At 40.5% G+C, this 26,546-nt stretch overlaps 1 protein-coding gene across 11 annotated transcripts in view; it reads right to left on the reverse strand.

Annotated features, from left to right (window-relative positions):
- HECW2 (HECT, C2 and WW domain containing E3 ubiquitin protein ligase 2) overlaps positions 1-26,546 on the reverse strand; it is a 433,118-nt gene that overhangs the window by 168,821 nt on the left and 237,751 nt on the right. For all 11 annotated transcript variants that reach the window (XR_007478335.1, XM_049712124.1, XM_049712122.1 and 8 more), the window contains 2 exons: positions 17,464-17,571; positions 1,284-1,378 (listed from right to left, as the gene is read on the reverse strand). Coding sequence is in view for 10 of the 11 variants with exons in the window: in XM_049712124.1 (XP_049568081.1) it covers positions 1,284-1,378; positions 17,464-17,571 (203 nt within the window). In the remaining variant the exon portion in view is untranslated. The remainder of the gene's footprint in view (positions 1-1,283; positions 1,379-17,463; positions 17,572-26,546) is intronic.

Here is a 26,546-nt window from a genome sequence, read left to right on the forward strand (position 1 = left end):
CTGCTAGTATATGCTCTCATAGCCCCATTTCACTGCCCCTCACAGTAATTATCACTCAAATAAATATAATTCAGTTTAATTGATGTCTCTCTCCCCCACCAGACCAGTGAGAGCAAGGGCTGTGTTTTTGCTTATCATTTCATTCCTAGTGGTGGGTATAATGTCTGGCACTTACTAGGCACCCAATGAATATTTGTTTGAATGAATAAATGAAAGGAAAAGACTGCTTGATATCGTATTGGTGGGCCAGACAATTTCAAAATGCCATCTGCAGAGATTACATTCTGAATTTCAGGGAGTCAACCTGTTCACTTGCTTACTTCCAAAAATGCATGCATCTATAAATGTGTACACACACACACAATATTATGAAGATTCTATTTTACGAGAGTCAGTAATTTTCTTCTATACTTTCATGGCCTGATTGTTATAAATGACTTATAAACACTGCAATGATTTATATATCTTGGACTCCATGAATCATCTGAGTTCAACCACCCCTGTACAATGGAGTGCATCCTGTGAAGCTGTTAGATTCTAAAGTTAGTTGGTGAAGTGAAAAATCATGAAATTGTGAAAAGTAATTCTTAAGAAAGTACCATGTTGGAAATGGACATACGTTCCTTCAAAAGTCCAGCACAATCAGTTTCCTCCGAAGCTAAGTTAGATATCTCTTTCTTTAGTTGAGGACTTGGTGAAAAGGTTGGCTTCTGTTGAGTGGCCACGTGATACCAAACATATGTATGGTACCTTTAAGCACTATAGTTCAATTCAGCATCAGGAGGGATCCCACACTCTCTCCTGCAGGAACGGCGCATTTGTAATCCCCATCTCACACTCTCTTTGGGGTAAAAGTCTGTTAAACTGACTGGTAGGGAGAATCACCCACTACTTAAATTTTTTTTTTCTCTCTGAGTTCATGTAAATTAAATTCACAGAAGATGCAAAACGCCACCATTTCCTACCAACTGGCCACCCTGACAAAGTTTAAAAAAAAACCTTCCATGATGGACGGGCACTCACCAATTTCCTTCAGGAATAGGTTCCCCGGAAAGTTGACTATATACAGAATTATTATAAATCAAGCCATATTTTCCCACTGGTTTACATTATGGATTTAGTGAAGCCATCCTGTAAGTTATTTCCTTTCCCAAAACGGCGCCCACACTGCTATGTGTTTCCTTTGCATTGTTTCCCATAACCCTGCCAGAGCTGCACAGGCAAAAATAGAAACCAAGGCCTCTGGGACTGAGGCTCAAGGAAGCAGCCTGAGGGGCACTCACCATCACAGCGGGGTTCTTCACCGTGATGCAGGGGGTCGTGGCTCGCAGGGCTCCACTAATGCCGTGGTAGTATTTGAAACAGATTTTTATCTCCGCTGTAAATTGATTGGAGAAAAACAGTCATTTAAACACTGAAACAAATCCCTTAGGCATCACCTGAGGAAATCCACCTCTCCACCTCTCCGAAAATCCCACTCAGGACTCTTTGAGTGATCCCTTCCTTTCCAGTCAGAGGCAACAGATTATACCAACTCCTGTTTGATTTTATAGGCTTCTCTGAAAATGTCTAAGAACACCCCAAATATATTAGAAAAACAGTGCACAAAAACAACACGCCAAAATATTAGTGTAGAGATAAGAATAAGACTAGCTACCATTCAGTGAGGAGCTGCTGATGGACCACAGGGCTGCGTCTCTGCCCCCATTGTTACTGACCCCTCATATTTAACTCGGGAGGCAGAAATTCTTGTCCCCATAGAACAGCTGAAGCATTGAGGTTTGCCGAAGATCAAACAAGTAAGAAACGACAGAGTCAGGACTCAAACCCCATCCAATGGGGCTTTGCCCCATTCCAAAGCCTTCACTCCTATCCTCTACAATATAGACAGAATGCAGCTGTCAATGGAAATAAAAAAAGAGCAGACAGAGTATAAAAGATTGCTGTAGGAGACTCTGTGGTGAGAGGGTCTGGGGACCTGACTTAAATGTAGCCACTAGTAGGGATCATATTCTGGAACCACCAGTAAATATATATCTACATCTCCACAGGTGTGGACAGATGTACGTATATATATTGGATATAACTATAGGTGCGTGTGTATGTATATATATACTATATAATTTGAACTTGATAAAAAGCAATACAAATGTCAATTACTGTTTTTGGAAAGTAACTACATGAAGCCAACAAGTGTCAAAGATAAAACCCAGAGTCACTGAAATTTCTCTGTATACAGAGCACCTGAGTCACTGAAGTTTCCCTGTGAGATGTCTTTTTCCCAAGGTGTCATTTAATATAGGCAATGACACTGATGGGCAGGCTGCAGAGGAGAGTCCTAGCCTATAGGAGTGGAGTTACCCTCTCAACTGAGTCACCTGGATTATTAAAGTGGGACCACTCGATGTGATTCCCCAAGGAAATTAATCTTACACTGACTTTCCTGACAGCACCAAGTGGTCTCCTATAGAGTATTTGGTTTGCTTATTTTAAGAAAAAGATACAATGATTAAAGAAAAATCCTACTTTAGGAATTTATATAGGAATATTTAGGAATATTACATATAAAAATATAATATTTCCCATCAATGAAAAAATACTAAATCTCATTAAAAAAAAGGTCTATCATGGGTAAAATATCGAGTCTTTCCATTACGTACATTAATCACGAAGCAGTGATTCACAACGAAGGCGGTATCATGAAGTGAAAGATGTTTACCATGCCCAGCACTATGCTAGACAGTGCAAGGGAATCAGAGAGAGGTTTCTGGTCTAGCAGGTGTTAAGATGACAAAATCCAGAAGAGAAGCACTGAAGAGGCAGAGTGCCAGGTGGAAATGTGGAGATCGTGGAAAATATTCCACGTGAGGGCACAGTGGAGTCAGAAAGGTCTCATGAAACAAACAGAACTCAGACCTTCAGCTGAGAAAAATGGGGTTGGAGAGAGTTAGGAGTGAGTGGTGGCAAAAACAGGGAAACAGGAATGAGCATGCTGGCTTGAGGACCAGCAGGACGACCTTGGCAGCAATTCTAGCTTTACTATGAATTCCCTGGAACCCTACATAAGTGAGTGGAGTGAGCACGAACACAGGTTTTTGGTGATTATGGAAATGTAATAACTATAGATTTGAGTAAACCACTGTCCCATCTGCTTTCCTTCAAGACCAATAGCATGTATTCTGCAAGAACGAAGCTAAGTAACACGTACAAGGCCTGTCAAAGCAGAACAAGCTCGGTGACAGGCGGGAGGACTGAATTCTGCAGGCATGAGCTCATTAGTATCACGTTCTACATGCCGGGAACCAGCAGTGTGTGAATCTGCCTGCAGCAGTGCCTCACAGACCCAGCCAATGGTCAGTCAGTGAGCAGCTTATTTTTCAATAAAGAGAAGTGCATTTTTACAAGACATCTTCCCTCTTGTTAGGATGCCACCTCCTCTTTTCTAATGTTTTAACAGTCAGCGAGGTAAAAGACTAGGAAACAAACAGACCCCAATAAGCATCTGCTTATTTTTATCTGTAGATGTTGCTAGCCAGACCAGCGTTGCTAGCTGACCGTTCTGACTGTTACTTTACTTCTTGCTAAAACAAAAATCTCCAACCCCCGTGATAAATGAGAATCCCTGAAACTATAAGATAAACTCATTCTCATTATGCACAGCAGATTTTGTGGACATGATCACCAAAAACCGCAGACCTGACAGCTTCACAATGCTTTAAGATTCAGTGTAAAGCCAAGGGGACTTACACACATCACCAGTTACAAAACCAAATGCATAGGCAGGTCCTGGTCGCCAGAGAGAAAACCCCAGTACCAGACAGAACTAGTTGCTTGCACCTCGACTGTTCAGGAGGACACCAGTGGAGACTTCTGCCCCTAAAATAGAGGAATGTTTCATGCTGAGTGGGAGGTTTCATCTTCACATATCATTTAGTGTTTTAGAAGGTCACTCAAGATTTTAAAAAATGGTGTAACTAAGCAACATCCCCTCTGAGGAAGAGAGAGAAGAGAGAGCAGAATTTTGATGAATGTCCCTGAACATTTTAGTTATGAGAAGAGGTAACTGGGAAGATTACTCAAAAGGGTGGAAAAGAGAAGTTGGTATTCATGCTTCTATTTTAGCTACAATTTTAAACTCTAACTGTAAGAGGAGACCAGAAAGCTATTGCTGAGAAACAGATACAAGAACAGGTGAAAGCAAACGTGGGCGTGATGATGGAGCATCAGATAAGAGAGGAGCCACTGGCCACAGGGCCAGCCCTGCTCACAGGCAGGAAAGATGAAGGATATGGACTAAGGAGCATTCTACCTGACAACGGTTTCTCCACAGCCTGATGTGGCAGCTAATCAGGCCTCAAATTATGGAGGGGGAATACATATAACTATTCCTTTGGATTATAAAAAAAGAAGAGTATTTTCTCCAAAGCAACTGCTTATAAAAACATGTTGCCTTACTGGGAATATACCCAGACAAAACTATAATTCAAAAAGATACATGCACCCCTATGTTCATAGCAGCACTGTTCACCAATAGCCAAAACATGGAAACAACCTAAATGTCCATCGACAGGTGAATGGATAAAGAAGATGTGGTACATATATACAATGGAATACTACTCAGCCATAAAAAAGAACGAAATAATGCCATTTGCAGCAACATGGATGCAACTAGAGCTTATCATACTAAGTGAAGTCAGAAAGAGAAAGACAAATACCATATGATCTCACTTATATGTGGAATCTAAAATATGGCACAAATGAACCTATCTACAAAACAGAAACAGACTCATAGAGAACAGACTTGTGGTTGCCAAGAGGGAGGGGGGAAGGGAGAGGGATGGACTGGGAGTTTGGGGTTGGTAGATGCAAACTATTACATTTAGAATGGAAAAACAACAAGGTCCTACTGTATAGCACAGGGAACTCTATTCAATATCCTGGGATAAACCATAATGGAAAAGAATATTAAAAAAGAATGTCTATATGTGTATAACTGAGTCACTTTGTTGTAGAGCTGAGATTGTGACAACATTGTAAATCAATTATACTTCAATAAAACAAATGTTGCCTTAGAGGCAGTGAACCAGGAGAAGGGTGAGGCCTCCCACATCAACCTTGAAGGACCTACAGTCTGGGCCAGCTCCTGGAAGGAAGAAAGCATTGCCGAGTGGCATCTTCTCTCTCTCAGGTCCCTTCTGAATAGCTGAAGCCAGTCATGAATCACAGAAATGTATTTTGGCCCCTTTCAATAATCTTCTGGACACTTTCGTTTATAGAGTTATTAGAAGATTTAGCTGCCTGTATTTAAATGCTGGTAAGACACAGAAACGCTTTTATTTTTAAAATTTTAACTTACCAGCTTCCATTAAATACAAATGAAGAGGTCGCCCAGAGCAAGAGCTTGCCAGCTCCACGTCTACCACAGATGGGAGGGTGATGGCTGTCCAAAGACGGCACTTTGTACTTGTTGGGGGTGACTGGGAAGGTAGGAAGAACTTAAACCTGTTCCCAAGTAAAGGGGTTTCTGTAATTGTGTCACTCTGACATTGCATTTTAAAGCAATCATTCTACCATCTGCCTAAAGGAAGAAAAGATTTCCGTGTTTGAACATGAATAAAACACTTCTAGAACGATCACATGAAACTGGTAAAACTGATTGCCTTCAGGGAGGGGAAACTGGTGACTGGGGCATGAAGTTGGGGAGATAATTTACTTCCATTTTTGTGTCTTTTTAACATTATACTCTTTTCGTCTATTATCTGTTCAAAATTTATTTTTAAAAAGCAATCTCAACTCAGCTACATTAACTCTAGGCAATGGTATAAGATTCCAAGCCTTCTCGGAAAAAGGTTCTACAGGCCACTCCCTGCAAGAAATGGTTTTGTTTCAAAGACTGGGATCTTTGAAACACCATCCATCACCTTAAATAGCTACAAGATTCACTTAGGTAGTAGTTAATAGCTTGCTCCCATTTCGAAAATCTGGATTTTCCTCAAGTTTTAGAAGTTGACTATTTTGAACCATAAAGATGGATGGAATGGAAATGTCCTTCTTCCTTTAATCATTTCTGTTTCATTAAAATAGAATAATCTAAAAAAAAAATCAAGCTAATAGGAATTTATTCAAAAACATGATTTTAACCACTGCCTTTGTGCTATTATTATATTCTTAATATTATGATTCCTATCGATAAGCTCTTTTATTCAGAGGCCACAAGTTGGGAAAGAGTAAACACATTCTAATTCTCATGCTTTTGAGGAAATTTACCCACATTTCCAGGGACGTGCTCACCTGTTATACGGTACCGCAGGCTGTCTTCTCTTTAACAAGGGCCAATGCAACCTGAAAGGGCCAGGCCCTCCCCTGCTAAAGCTCAGAAAAACCATCTTGAAAATCAAAGACAGACAATATCAGTATAATGTGGAAGAACCTAATAGGGTTAGAGAAGTAATTGGACCTTGTTTTTCTCATTACTTAGTAATGGCAGCTGGACCAATGTTGGAAAGTAAAGAGAAGTAGAAATAGGCAATAAAACGTAAAGTATGCTGGCAGAGAATGAAAAGCACCAAACCTCCATCTAAGGGGCAAAAAGGCCCTTCTGATGTTGGTGGGAAGGGCCTTATGAATGCAGGTTAGAGCAGGGGCTCTGACAGTACAAATAAGAGGCTGAGGCCACCCCTTTCCCCCCACCCAATAAAAAGTCACCCACAAAGGTTCTGTTTGGGCAAGGCACCGCATCTTAGAAAGCACGCTAACCTGAGTGCCAATCAGAGATGAGGCTCTCAGTTACACAAGCCACATGCACCTCTGCTATGCAGTTTCCTAATCCTGCCCACTTCCTAGGGCTGAGACAGGTAAGATATGTGAAAGCACTATATAATTCATACAAATGGCAATGTCCTGTTATTACCATTAATGATCACAAAGCAGTTCAGTAAACAGCAATGTAGCTATTTCTAAGCTTATTCACTGATCCAGGAATCAGTGAGTTCTCGAATAGTGCCTGGCACAAAGTTGATACTTGACTAAATACTTCACGATGGCTGGGGACATAGATGGACAGAAGAGTAGAAGAAATGAAGGAAGGACAAAAAGCAGCTCTGAATGAATGAATGACCATAGTCTGTGAAAGACTATGAAGAATAAAATAGATATCCTAGCATGCCAAGACAATTCCTGAAACCTCTTACATTTCAAAACTCAAGAATACACATTGCTCAGGGGACCCATTCATTTTCTGCAAGCATAAGCTCATTTGAGGAACTGTGACAGTCCTATGACAAGTAAGTGCAGATGAAGCTGACCCTCCTCTCCAATGTCTAGGAAGGTCACTTACTCAGAAATAAACCTGTCTTTGTCCTTCAAATCCATTCCAGTAGGTCCCGTAATAATATAAGTGTGGGCCTCCTGCCTCCTCTGGAGTTTATTCAGATAAACCAAAGCCATTTTACTTTCAGAAACAGGTTAAACAGTGCTCAAACCCAGGTTTGCCCATGAACTCAGATTAATTTTCTGAGAATTTACTTTGCTTGGACTTCTGATTAGCTAAAGATAAATTTTCTCTCTGAAGATGAAAGCAAAAATTTTAAAATGTCATAAGCTTTCAAGATCTGAGGCTGAAAACAGAAGTTTTTAACCCATACCCCCAATCCCGATTTTTTTGTTTCACACCATCATCTCCACAGATTCAAGCAAAACTTCATTATGCTGGGAAGTCCCCTTAGTTCTGCTCTTGCCAGACATGGGGTAGAAAAAAATTGATGTCGAGTAGTGAGGAAGATGGCGGAAGAGTAAGACGCGGAGATCACCTTCCTCCTCACAGATACACCAGAAATACATCTACACGTGGAACAACTACAGAACACCTACTGAAGGCTGACAGAAGACCTCAGACCTCCCAAAAGGCAAGAAACTCCCCACGTACCTGGGTAGGGCAAAAGAAAAAACAGAGACAAAAGAATAGGGACGGCACCTGCACCAGTGGGAGGGAGCTGTGAAGGAGGAAAGATTTCCACACACTAGGAAGCCCCTTCGCGGGCGGAGACTGCGGGTGGCGGAGGGGGAAAGCTTCAGAGTCACGAAGGAAAGCGCAGCAACAGGGGTGCGGGGGGCAAAGCGGACAGATTCCCTCACAGAGGATCGGTGCCGACCGGAACTCACCAGCCTGAGAGGCTTGTCTGCTCACGCGCCGGCGCGGGTGGAGCTGGGAGCTGAGGCTCGGGCTTCGGAGCGCAGGGAGAGGACTGGGGCTGGCGGCGTGAACACAGCCTGAAGGGGGCTAGTGCACCACGGCTAGCCGGGAGGGAGTCCGGAGAAAAGTCTGGAGCTGCCGAAGAGGCAGGAGACTTTTTCTTCCCTCTTTGTTTCCTGGTGCGCGAGGAGAGGGGATTCAGAGCGCTGCTTAAAGGAGCTCCAGAGACTGGCGCGAGCCGCGGCTATCAGCGCGGACCCCAGAGACGGGCATAAGACGCTAAGGCGGTTGCTGCCACCACCATGAAGCCTGTGTGCGAGCACAGGTCACTATAAACAGCCCCCTTCCGGGGAGCCTGTGCAGCCCGCCACTGCCAGGGGCCCGGGATCCACGGACAACTCACCCGGGAGAACGCATAGCGCACCTCACGCTGGTGCAACGTCATGCTGGCTTCTGCCGCCTCAGGCTCGCCCCGCCCTCCGTGCCCCTCCCTCCACCCGGCCTGACTGAGCCAGAGCCCCCGAATCAGCAGCTCCTTTAACCCCGTCCTGTCCGAGCGAAGAACAGACGCCCTCCGGCGACCTACACGCAGAGGCGGGGCCAAATCCAAAGCTAGGCCACGGGAGCTGTGAGAACAAAAAAGAGAAAGGGAAATCTCTCCCAGCAGCCTCATGAGCAGCGGATTAAATCTCCACAATCAACTTGATGTACCTGCATCTGTGGAATACATGAATAGACAACCAATCATCCCAAATTGAGAAGGTGGACTTTGAGAGCAAGATTTATGATTTTTTCCCCTTTTCCTCTTTTTGTGAGTGTGTATGTGTATGCTTCTGGGTGAGATTTTGTCTGTACAGCTTTGCTTCCACCATTTGTCCTAGGGGTCTATCTGTCCGTTTTTGTTTTGTTTTTTTGCTTTTGTTTTTCTTTCTAAAAATTTTTTTTCTTAATAATTATTTTTATTTTAATAACTTAATTTTATTTTATCTTACTTTATTTTATTTTATCTTCTTTCTTTCTTTCCTTCCTTCCTTCCTCTCTTTCTTCCTTTCTTTCTTTCTTTCTACTTTTTCTCGCTTTTATTCTGAGCTGTGTGGATGAAAGGCTCTTGGTGCTACAGCCAGGAGTCAGTGCTGTGCCTCTGAGGTGGGAGAGCCAACTTCAGGACACTGGTCCACAAGAGACCTCCCAGCTCCACATATATCAAACAGCGAAAATCTCCCAGAGATCTCCATCTCAACACCAGTACCCAGCTTCACTCAACGACCAGCAAGCTACAGTGCTGGACACCCTATGCCAAACAACTAGCAAGACAGGAACACAACCCCACCCATTAGCAGAGAGGCTGCCTAAAATCATAATAAGTCCACAGACACCCCAAAACACACCACCAGACGTGGACCTGCCCACCAGACAGACAAGATCCAGCCTCATCCACCAGAACACAGGCACTAGTCACCTCCACCAGGAAGCCTACACAACTCACTGAACCAACTTTAGCCACTGGGGACAGACACCAAAAACAACGGGAACTACGAACCCGCAGCGTGCAAAAAGGAGACCCCAAACACAGTAAGTTAAGCAAAATGAGAAGACAGAAAAACACACAGCAGATGAAGGAGCAAGATAAAAACCCACCATACCTAACAAATGAAGAGGAATTAGGCAGTCTACCTGAAAAAGAATTCAGAATAATGATAGTAAAGATGATCCAAAATCTTGGAAATAGTATAGAGAAAATGCAAGAAACATTTAACAAGGACCTAAAAGAACTAAAGATGAAACAAGCAACAATGAATAACACAATAAATGAAATGAAAAATACTCTAGATGGGATCAATAGCAGAATAACTGAGGCAGAAGACCGGATAAGTGACCGGGAAGATAAAAGAGTGGAAATAACTACTGCAGAGCAGAATAAAGAAAAAAGAATGAAAAGAACTGAGGACAGTCTCAGAGACCTCTGGGACAACATTAAACGCACCAACATTTGAATTATAGGCGTTCCAGAAGAAGAAGAGAAAAAGAAAGGGACTGAGGGGCTTCCCTGGTGGTGCAGTGGTTGAGAGTCCGCCTGCCGACGCAGGGGACACGGGTTCGCGCCCTGGTCCGGGAAGATCCCACATGCCGTGGAGCGGCTAGGCCCGTGAGCCATGGCCGCTGAGCCTGCGCGTCTGGAGCCTGTGCTCCGCAACGGGAGAGGCCACAACAGTGAGAGGCCCGTGTACCGCAAAAAAAAAAAAAAAAAAAAAGAAAGGGACTGAGAAAATATTTGAAGAGATTATAGTTGAAAACTTCCCTAATATGGGAAAGGAAATAGTTAATCAAGTCCAGGAAGCACAGAGAGTGCCATACGGATAAATCCAAGGAGAAATACGCCAAGACATATATTAATCAAACTGTCAAAAATTAAATACAAAGAAAACATATTAAAAGCAGCAAGGGAAAAACAACAAATAACACACAACGGAATCCCCATAAGGTTAACAGCTGATCTTTCAGCAGAAACTCTGCAAGCCAGAAGGGAGTGGCAGGACATATTTAAAGTGATGAAGGAGAAAAACCTACAACCAAGATTACTCTACCCAGCAAGGATCTCATTCAGATTTGATGGAGAAATTAAAACCTTTACAGACAAGCAAAAGCTGAGAGTTCAGCACCACCAAACCAGCTTTACAACAACTGCTAAAGGAACTTCTCTAAGTAAGAAACACAAGAGAAGGAAAAGACCTACAATAATGAACCCAAAACAATTAAGAAAATGGGAATAGGAACATACATATCGATATTACCTTAAATGTAAATGGACTAAAGGCTCCCACCAAAAGACACAGATTGGCTGAATGGATACAAAAACAAGACCCATATATATGCTGTCTACAAGAGATCCACTTCAGACCTAGAGACACATACAGACTGAAAGTAAGGGGATTGAAAAAGATATTCCATGCAAATGGAAAACAAAAGAAAGCTGGAGTAGCAATTCTCATATCAGACAAAATAGACTTTAAAATAAAGACTATTAGAAGAGACAAAGACACTACATAATGATCAAGGGATTGATCCAAGAAGATATAACAATTGTAAATATTTATGCAACCAACATAGGAGCACCTCAATACATAAGGCTAATACTAACAGCCATAAAAGGGGAAATCAATGCAACAAAGTCACAGTAGGGGACTTTAACACCCCACTTTCACCAATGGACAGATCATCCAAAATGAAAATAAATAAGGAAACACAAGCTTTAATGATACATTAAACAAGATGGACTTAATTGATATTTATAGGACATTCCATCCAAAAACAACAGAATACACATTTTTCTCAAGTGCTCATGGAACATTATCCAGGATAGATCATATCTTGGGTCACAATTCAAGCCTTGGTAAATTTAAGAAAATTGAAATTGGATCAAGTATCTTTTCCGACCACAACGCTATGAGACTAGATTTCAATTACAGGAAAAGATCTGTAAAAAATACAAACACATGGAGGCTAAACAATACACTACTTAATAATGAAGTGATCACTGAAGAAATCAAATAGGAAATAAAAAATACCTAGAAACAAATGACAATGGAGACACGACGACCCAAAACCTATGGGATGCAGCAAAAGCAGTTCTAAGAGGGAATTTTATAGTAATACAGTCCTACCTTAAGAAACAGGATGCATCTCGAATAAACAACCTAACCTTGCACCTAAAGCAATTAGAGAAAGAACAAAAAACCCCCAAAGTTAGCAGAAGGGAAGAAATCATAAAGATCAGATCAGAAATAAATGAAAAAGAAATGAAGGAAATGATAGCAAAGATCAATAAAACTAAAAGCTGGTTCTTTGAGAAGATAAACAAAATTGATAAACCATTAGCCAGACGTACCAAGAAAAAAAGGGAGAAGTTTCAAATCTATAGAATTAGAAATGAAAAAGGAGAAGTAACAACTGACACTGCAGAAATACAAAAGATCATGAGAGATTACTACAAGCAACTCTATGCCAATAAAATGGACAACCTGGAAGAAATGGACAAAATCTTAGAAATGCATAACCTGCCAATACTGAATCAGGAAGAAACAGAAAATATGAACAGACCAATCACAAGCACTGAAATTCAAACTGTGATTAAAAATCTTCCAACAAACAAAAGCCCAGGACCAGATGGCTTCACAGGTGAATTCTATCAAACTTTTAGAGAAGAGCTAACACCTATCCTTCTCAAACTCTTCCAAAATATAGCAGAGGGAGGAACACTCCCAAACTCATTCTACGAGGCCACCATCACCCTGATACCAAAACCAGACAAAGATGTCACAAAGAAAGAAAACTACAGGCCAATATCACTGATGAACATAGATGCAAAAATCCTCAACAAAATACTAGCAAACAGAATCCAACAGCACATTAAAAGAATCATACACCATGATCAAATGGGGTTTATTCCAGGAATGCAAGGATTCTTAAATATATGCAAATCAATCAGCGTGATACACCATATTAACAAATTGAAGGAGAAAAACCATATGATCATCTCAATAGATGCAAAGAAAGCTTTCGACAAAATTCAACACCCATTTATGATAAAAACCCTGCAGAAAGTAGGCATAGAGGGAACTTTCCTCAACATAGTAAAGGCCATATATGACAAACCCACAGCCAACATCATCCTCAATGGTGAAAAACTGAAAGCACTTCCACTAAGATCAGGAACAAGGCAAGGTTGCCCACTCTCACCTCTCTTATTCAACATAGTTTTGGAAATTTTAGCCACAGCAATCAGAGAAGAAAAGGAAATAAAAGGAATCCAAATAAGAAAAGAAGAAGTAAAGCTGTCACTGTTTGCAGATGACATGATACTATACATAGAGAACCCTAAAGATGCTACCAGAAAACTACTAGAGCTAATCAATGAATTTGGTAAAGTAGCAGGATACAAAATTAATGCACAGAAATCTCTTGCATTCCTATACACTAATGATGAAAAATATTAAAGTGAAATCAAGAAAACACTCCCATTTACTATTGCAACAAAAAGAATAAAATATCTAGGAATAAACCTACCTAAGGAGACAAAAGACCTGTATGAAAATTATAAGACACTGATGAAAGAAATTAAAGATGATACAAATAGATGGAGAGATATACCATGTTCTTGGATTGGAAGAATAAACATTGTAAAAATGACTCTACTACCCAAAGCGATCTACAGATTCAATGCAATCCCTATCAAACTACCACTGGCATTTTTCACAGAACTAGAACAAAAATTTTCACAATTTGTATGGAAACACAAAAGACCCCAAATAGCCAAAGCAGTCTTGAGAACAAAAAATGGAGCTGGAGGAATCAGGCTCCCTGACTTCAGACTATACTACAAAGCTACAGTAATCAAGACAGTATGGTACTGGCACAAAAACAGAAAGATAGATCAATGGAACAGAATAGAAAGCCCAGAGATAAACCCACACACATCCGGTCACCTTATCTTTGATAAAGGAGGCAGGAATATACAGTGGAGAAAGGACAGCCTGTTCAATAAGTGGTGCTGGGAAAACTGGACAGGTACATGTAAAAGTATGAGATTAGATCACTCCCTAATGCCATACAGAAAAATAAGCTCAAAATGGATTAAAGACCTAAATGTAAGGCCAGAAACTATCAAACTCTTAGAGGAAAACATAGGCAGAACACTCTATGACATAAATGACAGCAAGATTATTTTTGACCCTCCTCCTAGAGAAATGGACATAAAAACAAAAATAAACAAATGGGACCTAATGAAACTTGAAAGCTTTTGCACAGCAAAGGAAACCATAAACAAGACAAAAAGACAACCCTCAGAATGGCAGAAAATATTTGCAAATGAAGCAACTGACAAAGGATTAATCTCCAAAATTTATAAGCAGCTCATGCAGCTCAATAACAAAGAAACAAACAACCCAATCCAAAAATGGGCAGAAGGCCTAAATAGACATTTCTCCAAAGAAGATATACAGATTGCCAACAAACACATGAAAGAATGCTCAACATCATTAATCATTAGAGAAATGCAAATCAAAACTACAATGAGATATCATCTCACACCAGTCAGAATGGCCATTATCAAAAAATCTAGAAAGAATAAATGCTGGGGAGGGTGTGGAGAAAAGGGAACACTCTTGCACTGCTGGTGGGAATGTAAAATGGTACAGCTACTATGGAGAACAGTATGGAGGTTCCTTAAAAAACTACAAATAGAACTACCATATGACCCAGCAATCCCACTACTGGGCATATACCCTGAGAAAACCATAATTCAAAAAGAGTCATGTACCAAAATGTTCATTGCAGCTCTATTTACAATAGCCAGGTGATGGAAGCAACCTAAGTGTCCATCATCTGATTAATGGTTAAAGAAGATGTGGCACATATATACAATGGAATACTACTCAGCCATAAAAAGAAACGAAACTGAGCTATTTGTAATGAGGTGGATGGACCTAGAGCCTGTCATACAGAGTGAAGTAAGTCAGAAAGAGAAAGACAAATACCGTATGGTAACACATATATATGGAATTTAAGGAAAAAAAAGTGTCATGAAGAACCTTGGGGTAAGACAGGAATAAAGACACAGACCTACTAGAGAATGGACTTGAGGATATGGGGAGGGGGAAGGGTAAGCTGTGACAAAGCGAGAGAGAGGCATGGACATATATACACTACCAAACGTAAGGTAGATAGCTAGTGGGAAGCAGCTGCATAGCACAGGGAGATCAGATCGGTGCTTTGTGACCGCCTGGAAGGGGATGGGATAGGGAGGGTGGGAGGGAGGGAGACGCAAGAGGGAAGAGATATCGGAACATATGTATATGTATAACTGATTCACTTTGTTATAAAGCAGAAACCAACACACCACTGTAAAGCAATTATACTCCAATAAAGATGTAAAAAAAAAAATGATGTCTATGAGATCTAAGAGACACAGACTACACTTTTAAGCACTGATATAAACACCACCTGAGGTTTTTACACTGAATGGATTTTGAAAGGATAGGGATGTGTGTTGGGGGAGATCCCATTCTCATGAATGAAGATAAACTTATTCTAAAGCCAAATCTTTCTGTAATTCCTATTCACTGTCCTGCACTTAAACTTATACAACTTTTCTCAGACCTTAAAAATGCATTACTTGGGCTTCCCTGGCGGCGCAGTGGTTGAGAGTCTGCCTGCCGATGCAGGGGACACGGGTTTGTGCCCCGGTCTGGGAGGATCCCACATGCCGCGGGGTGGCTGGGCCCGTGGGCCATGGCCGCTGAGTCTGCGCGTCCGGAGCCTGTGCTCCACAACGGGAGAGGCCACAGCGATGAGAGGCACGCGTACCACAAAAAAATTAAAAATGCATTACTAAATATTTCCAGTTTTACAACTATGCTACACAATACCCCCAATTTTGTGTGTGAAGAATTAAGGTGGAAATGCTAAATTAGAGGAGAAAAGCAAAAGCATTCCCAATTCCTAGCTTCAATATCAAGCCCATTTCTGTTAAATACTAAGACTGAGATGTGAAGAAAAAATTTTGTCACGCCAGAGATGTTTACTATACCCTAATCAGCCAGGACATTATGAATCTCTAATTCATACTTCATGGGGAAAGAAAATCAATCATGTCAAGTGGGATACTCTGTAAATGGGTCTCTTATACATGTTACAAATTATAGCAGTGTGTGGTACTGACTTCTTCCCAGGTGTTCACATGAGCCCCATCATGTGAATCTGCGCACTCCATCAACAGGCAACCGTTCCTAGCCGTCTCCAGCATTTTAAAGCAAACAGGAAGGTTGTTTTGCCTTTTTCCCTGAAGTTCAGTTGGCAATACTTCTCAGCTAGACCATCCTCTTAAGCCCTGGGATCTTTTCAAAGGAGGAATTACACTGAAAGTAAACCCAGCTATTTCCCATTCCATTTTCACCAGATTCTTTTACCACTTATTTTTCTCATTACTTAGTAATGGCAGCTGGACCAATGTTGGAAAGTAAAGAGAAGTAGAAATAGGCAATAAAAACAAATCACTCATAATCTCACCTCCCAGATACATCCCGTGTTCACATTTTGGCAAATCTCCTTCCAGACTTTTTCCTACATGCTGTATTAGCTGGGATTATGCTGTATGTATCTGCTTCCCACTTATTGTTATATCATGAGCATTTTCCCTTAAAAACTACATTCCATGTAAGGAGAAAATCTAGCCAGAAATTGAACTATGAAAAAAAAGACAGTCCTTAGAGGACAGAAGTGGGATTCGAGAAAACTATGAAATGCTGACCTACCAATAAGGATGGCCAAAGAAATTATCTGGTGTCTTTAATGGCAATTCAAAATAATAGATGTTAATCTTTTAAAATGACTTTTTATATTACAGAAGTTTTACATGCTTCAAGAAAGACATGCTTACATCAGATTTCCATTTAATCAAACTTACTTTATAGTTTATGGTTTAATAACTACCATTCTTAAGTACCAGTATCCATACACTCTCTCTCTTTCTTATATTAAATGCCTTGCATATAGAAAATTTAATTCTTACACAGAGCTAAACAGCTCAGAAAAATTTTAAAGAGCTCATTTTTTTCTACATTAAAGAAAAATAAATTCTGTAAATGTAGAAGTTAACCTGGACCAACTAGTAAATCATTTACATATATAATACTATATATAAGTACTATATATAAGCATTTGTATTTATAAGTAAGTATCAATATAAATCAGATCAACTGGGAAATTGTTATTTGCAGTCAATTTCTGATTCCTAATAAATGACCTCTATGGCAGTGTGCCCCACACTATCTCATCTACACTTGGAAAGACCAAGACCCAAATGCAAAACTTATTCTGCTGCTGGGGAAAATAACAGTCAAGTATTCTACGGGCAAATAAAACTCTTAGATTAACTGAAATCTTGAATTATTCTTTCTGCTCCTTGTAATTAATATTAATTATAAATGAGATATAAGGGTATATAAATATGTGTAAAGTATTAAAATAACCATACATAATTTATATACCATACATTCATCAGGTACATTTTACACACACAAGTTTTTCAAATTATATGAACATTGTCTAATGAGTATTTTCCAAAACAATATACTTTCCAGTTTGGTGCACCATGGCATACATGTATAAATCAGAGCCCCAAACTTTTACAATAAAATTCAGGAAAGACTCTATAGATTTCTGCATATTTCTGCAATGTTCAATCACAAACTTATATTTCACACTTAGTTACTTACGCTCCATGAAATAAGGCCCAGGCTCAATTCTCCATACAATTTGTCCTTTTTGTGTTCCGGTTACACCCCTGTTTTTAGAATCCCAGAAGTTGGCTGGAGAATTCTCATCTGAAAAAAACAAAGAAACACTTTTTAATCTTAATTATAACCTCTTTGTCTTTCCTTAGCTGAAAGACTAATACAAGTTCTAAAATAAATGGAAAAAAAATAAAGGGGAAATATTAATGAACACTATTGTTAATGACTTACCTCCTCCCAGCAGATTACCCTGAATTTCTACATTTGCATTTATACAGGAGAATTGGGGAGGAGGGTGGGAATGTGGAAAGGAGATGGCACGTCCAGGCTTGGCCAGGTTGTTCACTGTTGCCAAAAGACAAAACCACAAAGAACAAAGGGTACGATTGTTCGTCAACCAGCAATGAGATGATATATAAGAAAAGGGTTGGGTGAGCTCCCATCTATAAAATCCTTTATCAAAAGAAAAGGAAGAGTAAGGCCAGACACTATAAAACTCTTAGAGGAAAACATAGGCAGAACACTCTATGACATAAATCACAGCAACATCCTTTTTGACCCACCTCCTAGAGAAATGGAAATAAAAACAAAAATAAACAAATGGGACCTAATGACACTTCAAAGCTTTTGCACAGCAAAGGAAACCATAAACAAGATGAAAAGACAACCCTCAGAATGGGAGAAAATATTTGCAAATGAAGCAACTGACAAAGGATTAATCTCCAAAATTTACAAGCAGCTCATGCGGCTCAACGTCAAAAAAACAAACAACCCAATCCAAAAATGGGCAGAAGACCTAAACAGACATTTCTCCAAAGAAGATATACAGATCACCAACAAACACATGAAAGGATGCTCAATGTCACTAATCATTAGAGAAATGCAAATCAAAACTACAATGAGGTATCACCTCACACCAGTCAGAATGGCCATCATCAAAAAATCTAGAAACAATAAATGCTGGAGAGGATGTGGAGAAAAGGGAACCCTCTTGCACTGTTGGTGGAATGTAAATTGATACAGCCACTATGGAGAAGAGTATGGAGGTTCCTTAAAAATCTAAAAATAGAATTACCATATGACCCTGCAATCCCACTACTGGGCATATACCCTAAGAAAACCATAATTCAAAAAGAGTCATGTACCACAATGTTCATTGCAGCTCTATTTACAATAGCCAGGTCATGGAAGCAACCTAAGTGTCCATCAACAGATGAGTGGATAAGGAAGATGTGGCACATATATACAATGGAATATTACTCAGCCATAAAAAGAAATGAAATTGAGTTATTTGTAATGAGCTAGATGGACCTAGAGTCTGTCATACAGAGTGAAGTAAGTCAGAAAGAGAAAAACAAATACCATATGCTAACACATATATATGGAATCTGAAAAAAAAAAAAGGTTCTGAAGAACCTAGGGGCAGGACAGAAATAAAGATGCAGACGTAGAGAATGGACTTGAGGACACAGGGAGGGGGAAGGGTAAGCTGGGACAAAGTGAGAGAGTGGTATGGACATATACACACTACCAAATGTAAGATCGATAGCTAGTGGGAAGCAGCCACATAGCACAGGGAGATCAGCTCCGTGCTTTGTGACCACCTAGCGGGGTTGGATAGGGAGGGTGGGAGGGAGACGCAAGAGGGAGGAGATACGGGGATATATGTATATGTATGGCTGATTCACTTTGTTATAAAGCAGAAACTAACACACCATTGTAGAACAGTTATACTCCAATAAAGATGTTAAATTAAAAAAAAAGAAAGAAAAGGAAGAGCAAACCTGGTAGAATATAACAGAATCAAGATGGGATGAAACAAACAGACATTGAGCTATGAAACTGAGTCAAGACACAGCACAGGTTGGCCATGGACAGTGCTCAGCAGACACCAACTAAGTTATCAGGTTGGCTAGGACAATCGTTTACAAAAGGTCGGTAGCAGTAGACCTTGAGTCAATACAAGAAAAGGAAAGAGGAAGAAGGATAGAAAGAACAGATCCAAAGAGCAGCCTGAAAGTAGCATTCTCCAAGCTCTCTGACCTCATGGCACTAAGAAAATGGTAATATTTGTAGGACACACTGGAGTACATGAAAGAGACACTTACAACTTAAGATTATAGTAGGGGTGCTCTGGCTGCCCCAGGTTCTGCCCCACCCTGAAGGTGGAAGGGATTCATATTCTTTTTTTTTTTTTTTTCTTTTTGTGGTACGCGGGCCTCTCACTGTTGTGGCCTCTCCCGTTGCAGAGCACAGGCTCCGGACGCGCAGACTCAGTGGCCATGGCTCACGGGCCCAGCCGCTCCGCGGCATGTGGGATCTTCCCAGACCGGGGCACGAACCCGTGTCCCCTGCATCGGCAGGCAGACTCTCAACCACTGCGCCACCAGGGAAGCCCAAGGGATTCATATTCTTTAACTTGCTTACATCACACTAGTTTGAAGTTCTGTCCTAGGGCCCTGGAATAGGAAATGAAACTAAAAACAGGAAAAAGAGACCATTCAGAGTTCTATAGGTACACAAAAATGTGTGCAGAGATACTGGCTCTTAAAATCAGATGTACCTCATTTGCTTCCCCAAATCCCTTTCCCAGGAGGGAAGATTAGGGATACACTTTAACTGAGAGCTGGAATTAAGCCGAGAGGGTGAAGTAAGAGATCCACTAAAATAAGAGAGGAGAGAAAAGGTCCCAAGCCCAAGGGAAGAGTCCTAAGAAAAACCTCACTTCTTATGAGCATAAAAGGAACAGAAAGTGGGCCAGGTGAGGGGTTGGATAATCCAGCTCCACTGGATTTCAATCCAGTGCTTGTCCTTGGGGCCCACTGGTTTCATCACATTCAGAAGTCAAAGAAGTTTGGGAGGAATGGACCTTTCCTGCTACCTGTAATCAGCACAGTATAAGTCAAAGATTCTTTATCGTGAAAAGGCCAAGAAGCAGCCACTGTTCTTTTAAGAACGGAAAGGCATAACTGACTCAGGGCATCACCTCCCCTCATAGATAAACAATGCAAGGCGATCCACTCCATTCCATCACAAAAATAGAACCACAACACTGACATTTAGAAGGCACTCAGACAATCACCTAAAACTGGATTTGAAAGATGTCATGTGGCTCCTCAGGGCAGACCCTGCTCACTGCCTATCCCTTGAGCCTCTTCCTTGTCAACTGAACCCCAATTCTGTCCGAGGTAACAATGTGCCCAGTTAAAAATAGTTGCCTCTCCAGAATCCCTTGCAGCCAAGGGTGGCATGTGGCCAGTGAGACGTAGGTAGAATTCTACTGGGTGGGATTTCTGGAAAGCTGTTATTTTCCTGATTGATAAAAGGACAGACTCAATAATCTTTTTGTTCTCCCCCCTCCCCTCTCCTTAGATGAGAGCCACATACTAAGAATGGCAGAGAAAGAAGCTGGAAGCATCCATGATGATCCTTTGAGCCCTGCATGGCCTTCAGGCTTTTTGCTACCGAGGCAAAAATAAATTCCTATTTACTTAAGCTCCTGTTGTTGGGTTTCTGTTACTTGCAGCTGAACACAATTCCTAATAGACACAACTACCTTCCTAAAAATCACTCAGTGATTTAGGTGCATCACGCCTGACTTGACCCAGAATCGCTGAGATTGCATCACTTCTCCAGGTTAGTCAACAAAGGTAGTTTCTTCCTTTCTAAAACATACTGGGCAGAGCCGCTGGCATAGGGACAGGGACCCTCATGTTTTCACAAACAAATGTATTGTATTAGCTGTTGGTCACATGCAAGGCACTGGACCCTGAAGGGAACAGAACACAGGTATAGGGAGTAGAAGGTGTCCAGCTGTTCAAAATGCTTTTTTTAAAAAACACGGCTATGCACATGGGAAATTTTCTGAAAATACTGTTGTGTCAGTTTCCTCTTGAGGCCTCAGGAAAGATGAGGCAACATCAAATCTCATTTTAAGGAGCATGCATTAGGATCACAATGATAAAAAGCAACATTAATAAATTTGTACTTGGTAAAGTGTGACCTCTCTGTTAGAGGGTTCGCACTTCTGCTATTACTAAACTTTTTCTCCCCAAGCCATCAGTTAAGTCAAACCAAGTACACACTTCTGACGTAATGACCCTGGGAAGATGGGGCACTGAGGAGCAGAAATAGGAGCGGGTGGGGGTAATGGGATCAGGAGATATCGTGAGAGGACTGAGCTCCACGCAGAAGTGATGCCTGAGGCTTGACACAACCCCTTACATGTTCCCTGGAGGAGAATTTTGACAGAGAACCAGTGCCAGCATCTCCTGTTCCAAGAAGGGCCACTAATAACTTTTTCTTTGCCGGTTATATTCACTTCAAGGTAGAAATACTGCATTGCACGAATATCCATCCTTGGTCTCAGAAGTTGGAAATAAGGGAGGATGAGTTATGGGTGCTTCCTCCCCAGACTCCTCACCAAGAAAGAGACCTAGAGTTAGGGGTTCGGTTCACCCACCAGCTTGTGTGGGTTGGGATAAAACATGTATCTCTGACTTTTACTCCTATCTTTGGTTCATAGGCTATGTGGACAACTTCATTTGGTTAAGTATATGATATTTAAAGAAATAAAGGCTAGCCCCTTGAAGCAAAATGTCAAAAATGTACCATGAGTATTCAGGCCCACAGGGAACTCAAATGTCCCATATATGTTGAGAAATGGGTCAGAATTAGGATGAACAGGCCCAGAGCAGAAGCTTGATGGGTATGTTCTGATTTTTTTTTTTTTTTAAGCCCAAATGCCATAGCAAGAAACAAATCTGTAAACCTTCATGGGGAAGGTCTTATTCCCCACCAAGCACAGTGTCTGTCATTTAGAAGTTACCCAAGTTGCTTAATATTCTGGTTATTCTAGATGGAAATCTTTCTCCAGTGAGATTATGTTTCTGAAAATTCATCATCCCTGACAGATACTAGCACTCCTGCTACCGACTGGCAGCTACTCTTAACTGAAAATGTAAAATACCTAGAAATAAACCAGTGTGGTGGCACAGAGTTCAAATTATTTTGTGCTGGCTCTCACAGTCTCCACCACAGCTCCAGCTCCTACTGACGTGGGCCAGTAGAGCTCTGACCAGCCTTGGTGGCACGATTCTAAAACATACCTAGAATGACTCATCCCTTGTCTTTGTTTCAAGAAGACCAATTTTAACTTGTCCTTCAGACTAAACCTTTTTTTCCTTAAGTAGGTTAACACTTTCATTTAGGTTGCACTCCGTTCTAGGCTAGCCTAAGAACATCTTTTCAGTGACAGCATTTTTCTGTTCAGGTCTATTTTTTTATGGATGTTTGAGGACAGAATATTTTTTCCCAGATTGTGTAAGTTGGTTTTCTTCACCCTCATTTAACATCTGTATTAGATGACTCAATCTTTTTAAAATGCCCCCAACTCCAAAGAAGAAAAATAACTGAGTATAAAAATAGTACACCAAAGAAAGCCTTCTAAATTCCCTACATGTATCGTATAGACATAATTATACATCTATTTCTTCCTTTAATTGAATAAAGATTCTGATAGATCAAAGAAATGTCATTGGTCTTTAAAGCCAATTATCAATTTTTCCATTTATACTTGGCCACTTCCCTTCCCCATTTCTCTTAAGAGCTATTCAAATCTGTCTCACTGTCCTCACATCCTCTAATTTCCACCCTCTGACTTACAGCAGGGTACCATGCACCCTATGGCATCTAGAACATGGAGGACATCAAGCCCCATTTCCCTGGTTTCTGCCTCTCCCTACTGCCATCTTTTCTGAACCCACATGTATTTCTTGCTTTCTTGCCCAGGGTTTTACCCCCCATTATGGTGGTGCCCTTGACTCAAACCCTTCCATCAGTCACCTTCTCTCACCTTGACCTTTAGCTTCTTCCTCTCAACCGAGAAACACGTCAGCTTCCATGAGACATATCTGTCTGCTTTTGCTCTTGGACCGTTGTCTTCCTTGCCCCCTTTCCCATCCACATTTTTATTTCCCTTTTACTAACATTAAAATATCTGTTATAGTTACAATGGAGTCTGTATTCTAGAAGTGTATGTTCTAGATACCTAGGTAACTTTCTAGCTGGAATATAATTACAAGAAACATTGGAGATATTTAATTCATGTACCTAAATATCTTTTCTAAATCTAATTTTGTTTGGCAGGGTTTATATGAAGCTTGTCCACTCATGTCTCTTACATATTCTTAGTTCTCTTATAAATCTAGTTGGCAGTACATGTTCTGTAAATAAAAAGGCAAAGCACACACCCAAAAAGCCCTAAAATCCTTCTAATATAATTTTCATTCCTGTTTGTGAATATTGTGGGAACATGATCAAGAAACCTTTTGAAAATCTTTACTCTTGCCTTATTTTAGCAATCCACGATACTTTCCGAAAATGATTTCATATAGTGTTTTTTAAAATTACAGTTGACCCCTGAACAAAGGCAGGGGTTAGGCACACCGCCCCTCTCTGAAGTCAAAAATCGACATACAGCTTAGAGTCGGCCCTCTGCATACGGATGGGGTTCCTCCTTACCCGCAGGCAGTTTCCATATCTGCAATTCAACCAACCGTGGATCACATAGTACCGCAGTATTTACTATTGAAAAAAATCCATGCATAAGTGGACCTGAGCAGTTCAAACCCATGTTCTTCAAGCATCAACTGTACTCTTCTAGGGCTTTTCCAATTAATTTTTTTTTAATACTGGAATTACTTCTGTTAAGTCTGCTTCTCCAAGGGAGAAACGAAGTGTTTGGACCCAGAAGTAAAGGAGTAGGGATATAAGATTACACTACACAGAACTAACTCTCTTCTATTAACTGCAGAGTATAGTAGCTCAGAGAATTTTCTCAGAAATTTGGTTAATTAGGTGAGAAATAGTCCCCTTCCCTTAATGAGAACCACATAATTTTACCTTGGGGTTTTAAACAAAATCTCTATATAAGCAGATTTGCCAACATCTCCTGCACATTCAGTAGGTCACAAATCATCATTGGCTACCTTCCCCTTTAGCTAACTGATCCTCTGGGGCAATGATTGCCCAACTCCATTGCTCACAATGAATATCCTGGGGGCTCCTTCAAAAATGCTGACTTTGATTCAGTAGGTTTGAGTCGGGATGCAGGAATTTGAATTTTAGGAAGCACCCCAAGCAGGTGATTCTGCTACAGGTACTACAAACACCTCACATGGAAAAAAAATCTGTTCCATGGTAATTTCCAGAGAAACTGAGCAATCATAGCAATGCTGTGGACCATGCACATCTCATTGACCATTGTCCCTCTCATTTGCTAGCTTGTTCCTTTCCTTCCTTCCTCCCTCCTTCCCTCCCTTCCTTCTTTCATCTGAATGGAATTTATTGACTGTCTTATGAAGGTCAGGAACATCCATTTCCTGCCATAAGGAGTTTGCAGTACAGTAGGAGAAGACTGGCATATAAGGTACAATGCGATGTTAAAAGTGCTATGATAGAGGTGTGCATACTTTATAAAGTGTTAAAGGAGAACCGAGGGGGAATGATCAGCATTCTCTGTGACCGTGTATAATGACTATGGCTCTGGATCTATCAAGTTTGAAGTGTCTTTGGGAGATGCAGATGGAGATATCCTTTCAGAGGTTTACACATTTAAGCCAGTCATTAAGGTATCCCATCCATTCCTTTGCTTCGCTGTTCTCTAGACATATTGTTTTGTCTCCCAAGGTTCATTTTTTGGTTCCATAAATGGTCATCAGAAGCAACAAACAAGTGGCATGTTAAGAGCTGAATTCAGTGGTAAGAGTTACTGTTTGTTGTTCCCTAGGTCCCATGACATTATCATTTTCTTACTTGGAAAAGTAGGATTAATTATATTAACTTACAATATGATTGTAAAGAGTAATTTTAAAAAATAAATGAATTCTTTTTAAAATGCCACAAAAACCTAAAATAACGTAAGCATAAAGTCTTTTATGCTTCAAACTCTTCCTTCCCCGTAATATTTCACACACAGAGGTCAGTGTGAAAACAATCTTTTAAAGATTAATTTTTTTTCTGTACATGACTTTTGGATTGCAGAAATAGGCATATACAGGAGACATGGCCAGACATATTAAACATATCCAAAATAATTGGGATTTGGAAATGTTTCTATGTTTATATTAATATTTCCAAAACCTCCATACAATACTGGAGATAAAACAGAAACAAAAAAAGTATTCAAAGTCCTCACTATTCTATCAGTCAACCTAGGGGACTTGAAAAAAGATAAGAAATTTTGTAAGAAAGATGCCATGTGACAGACTGACAGATGAAAAATGATGTTTACAAATGTTCTTTTGCTTTGAAGTAATTCCTCCCTACATTTTCTTGAAAAATGGCATAAACATCTAACTTGATTTTAAATTACTTTTCGGATAAAAATTGAATATACCTATGTCCTGAGATTGGATCATAAAGAGGCCTGGCTTTCTTCCAGCTACACTCAGAAATTAGATGCCTTGTCTAGGATTTGGGATTTAGAGCAATCCTAAGCTACAATTTGAATCAAAATGATCATTCTAGACCTGGGCAAAAACACATCTTCACAGGGGCTGCCTGACTGTTAAAACTTTGCAAATTCACCTGCATGTGCTAGGCAAGTTATGGAATCCCACTAGGCAAGTTATGCGAGAGCAAAACTCTGATAGTGGCTGAGATCTGAACTACATTGCAGGCGGGTGAGGGGGTGACCCTTTACCACTGATCGTACCAAACAGAGCACCAGTCTTATTAAGTGCTATGAGAATTCACTCACAAACTTCATGAATTGGCACACTCGGCATTTGTTTTTAACCCAATGTCCCTAGATGCCCAATTCTGTACACTGACACCTCCCTGGATGGAAAAAAAAAGAGTGTGAGTATTGGACATATTTAGGGATTGCAATGATGACACCATGCTATCAAATGAGAATGCGCCCACTGCCACTTGAATATTTTCTTATATTGATAGATACCAGAAAGGTTTGCTGATTATAATGTGCCAGAGATGAGAGAAAAAGACACTGGCACATTACAGGACAGAAAAAGCAACAGAGGCTGAGAAGACCCTCTGGCAAG

The sequence above is a fragment of the Orcinus orca genome, chromosome 7 (assembly GCF_937001465.1).
Source record: "Orcinus orca chromosome 7, mOrcOrc1.1, whole genome shotgun sequence".
In the NCBI taxonomy this organism is placed as follows: domain Eukaryota; kingdom Metazoa; phylum Chordata; class Mammalia; order Artiodactyla; family Delphinidae; genus Orcinus; species Orcinus orca.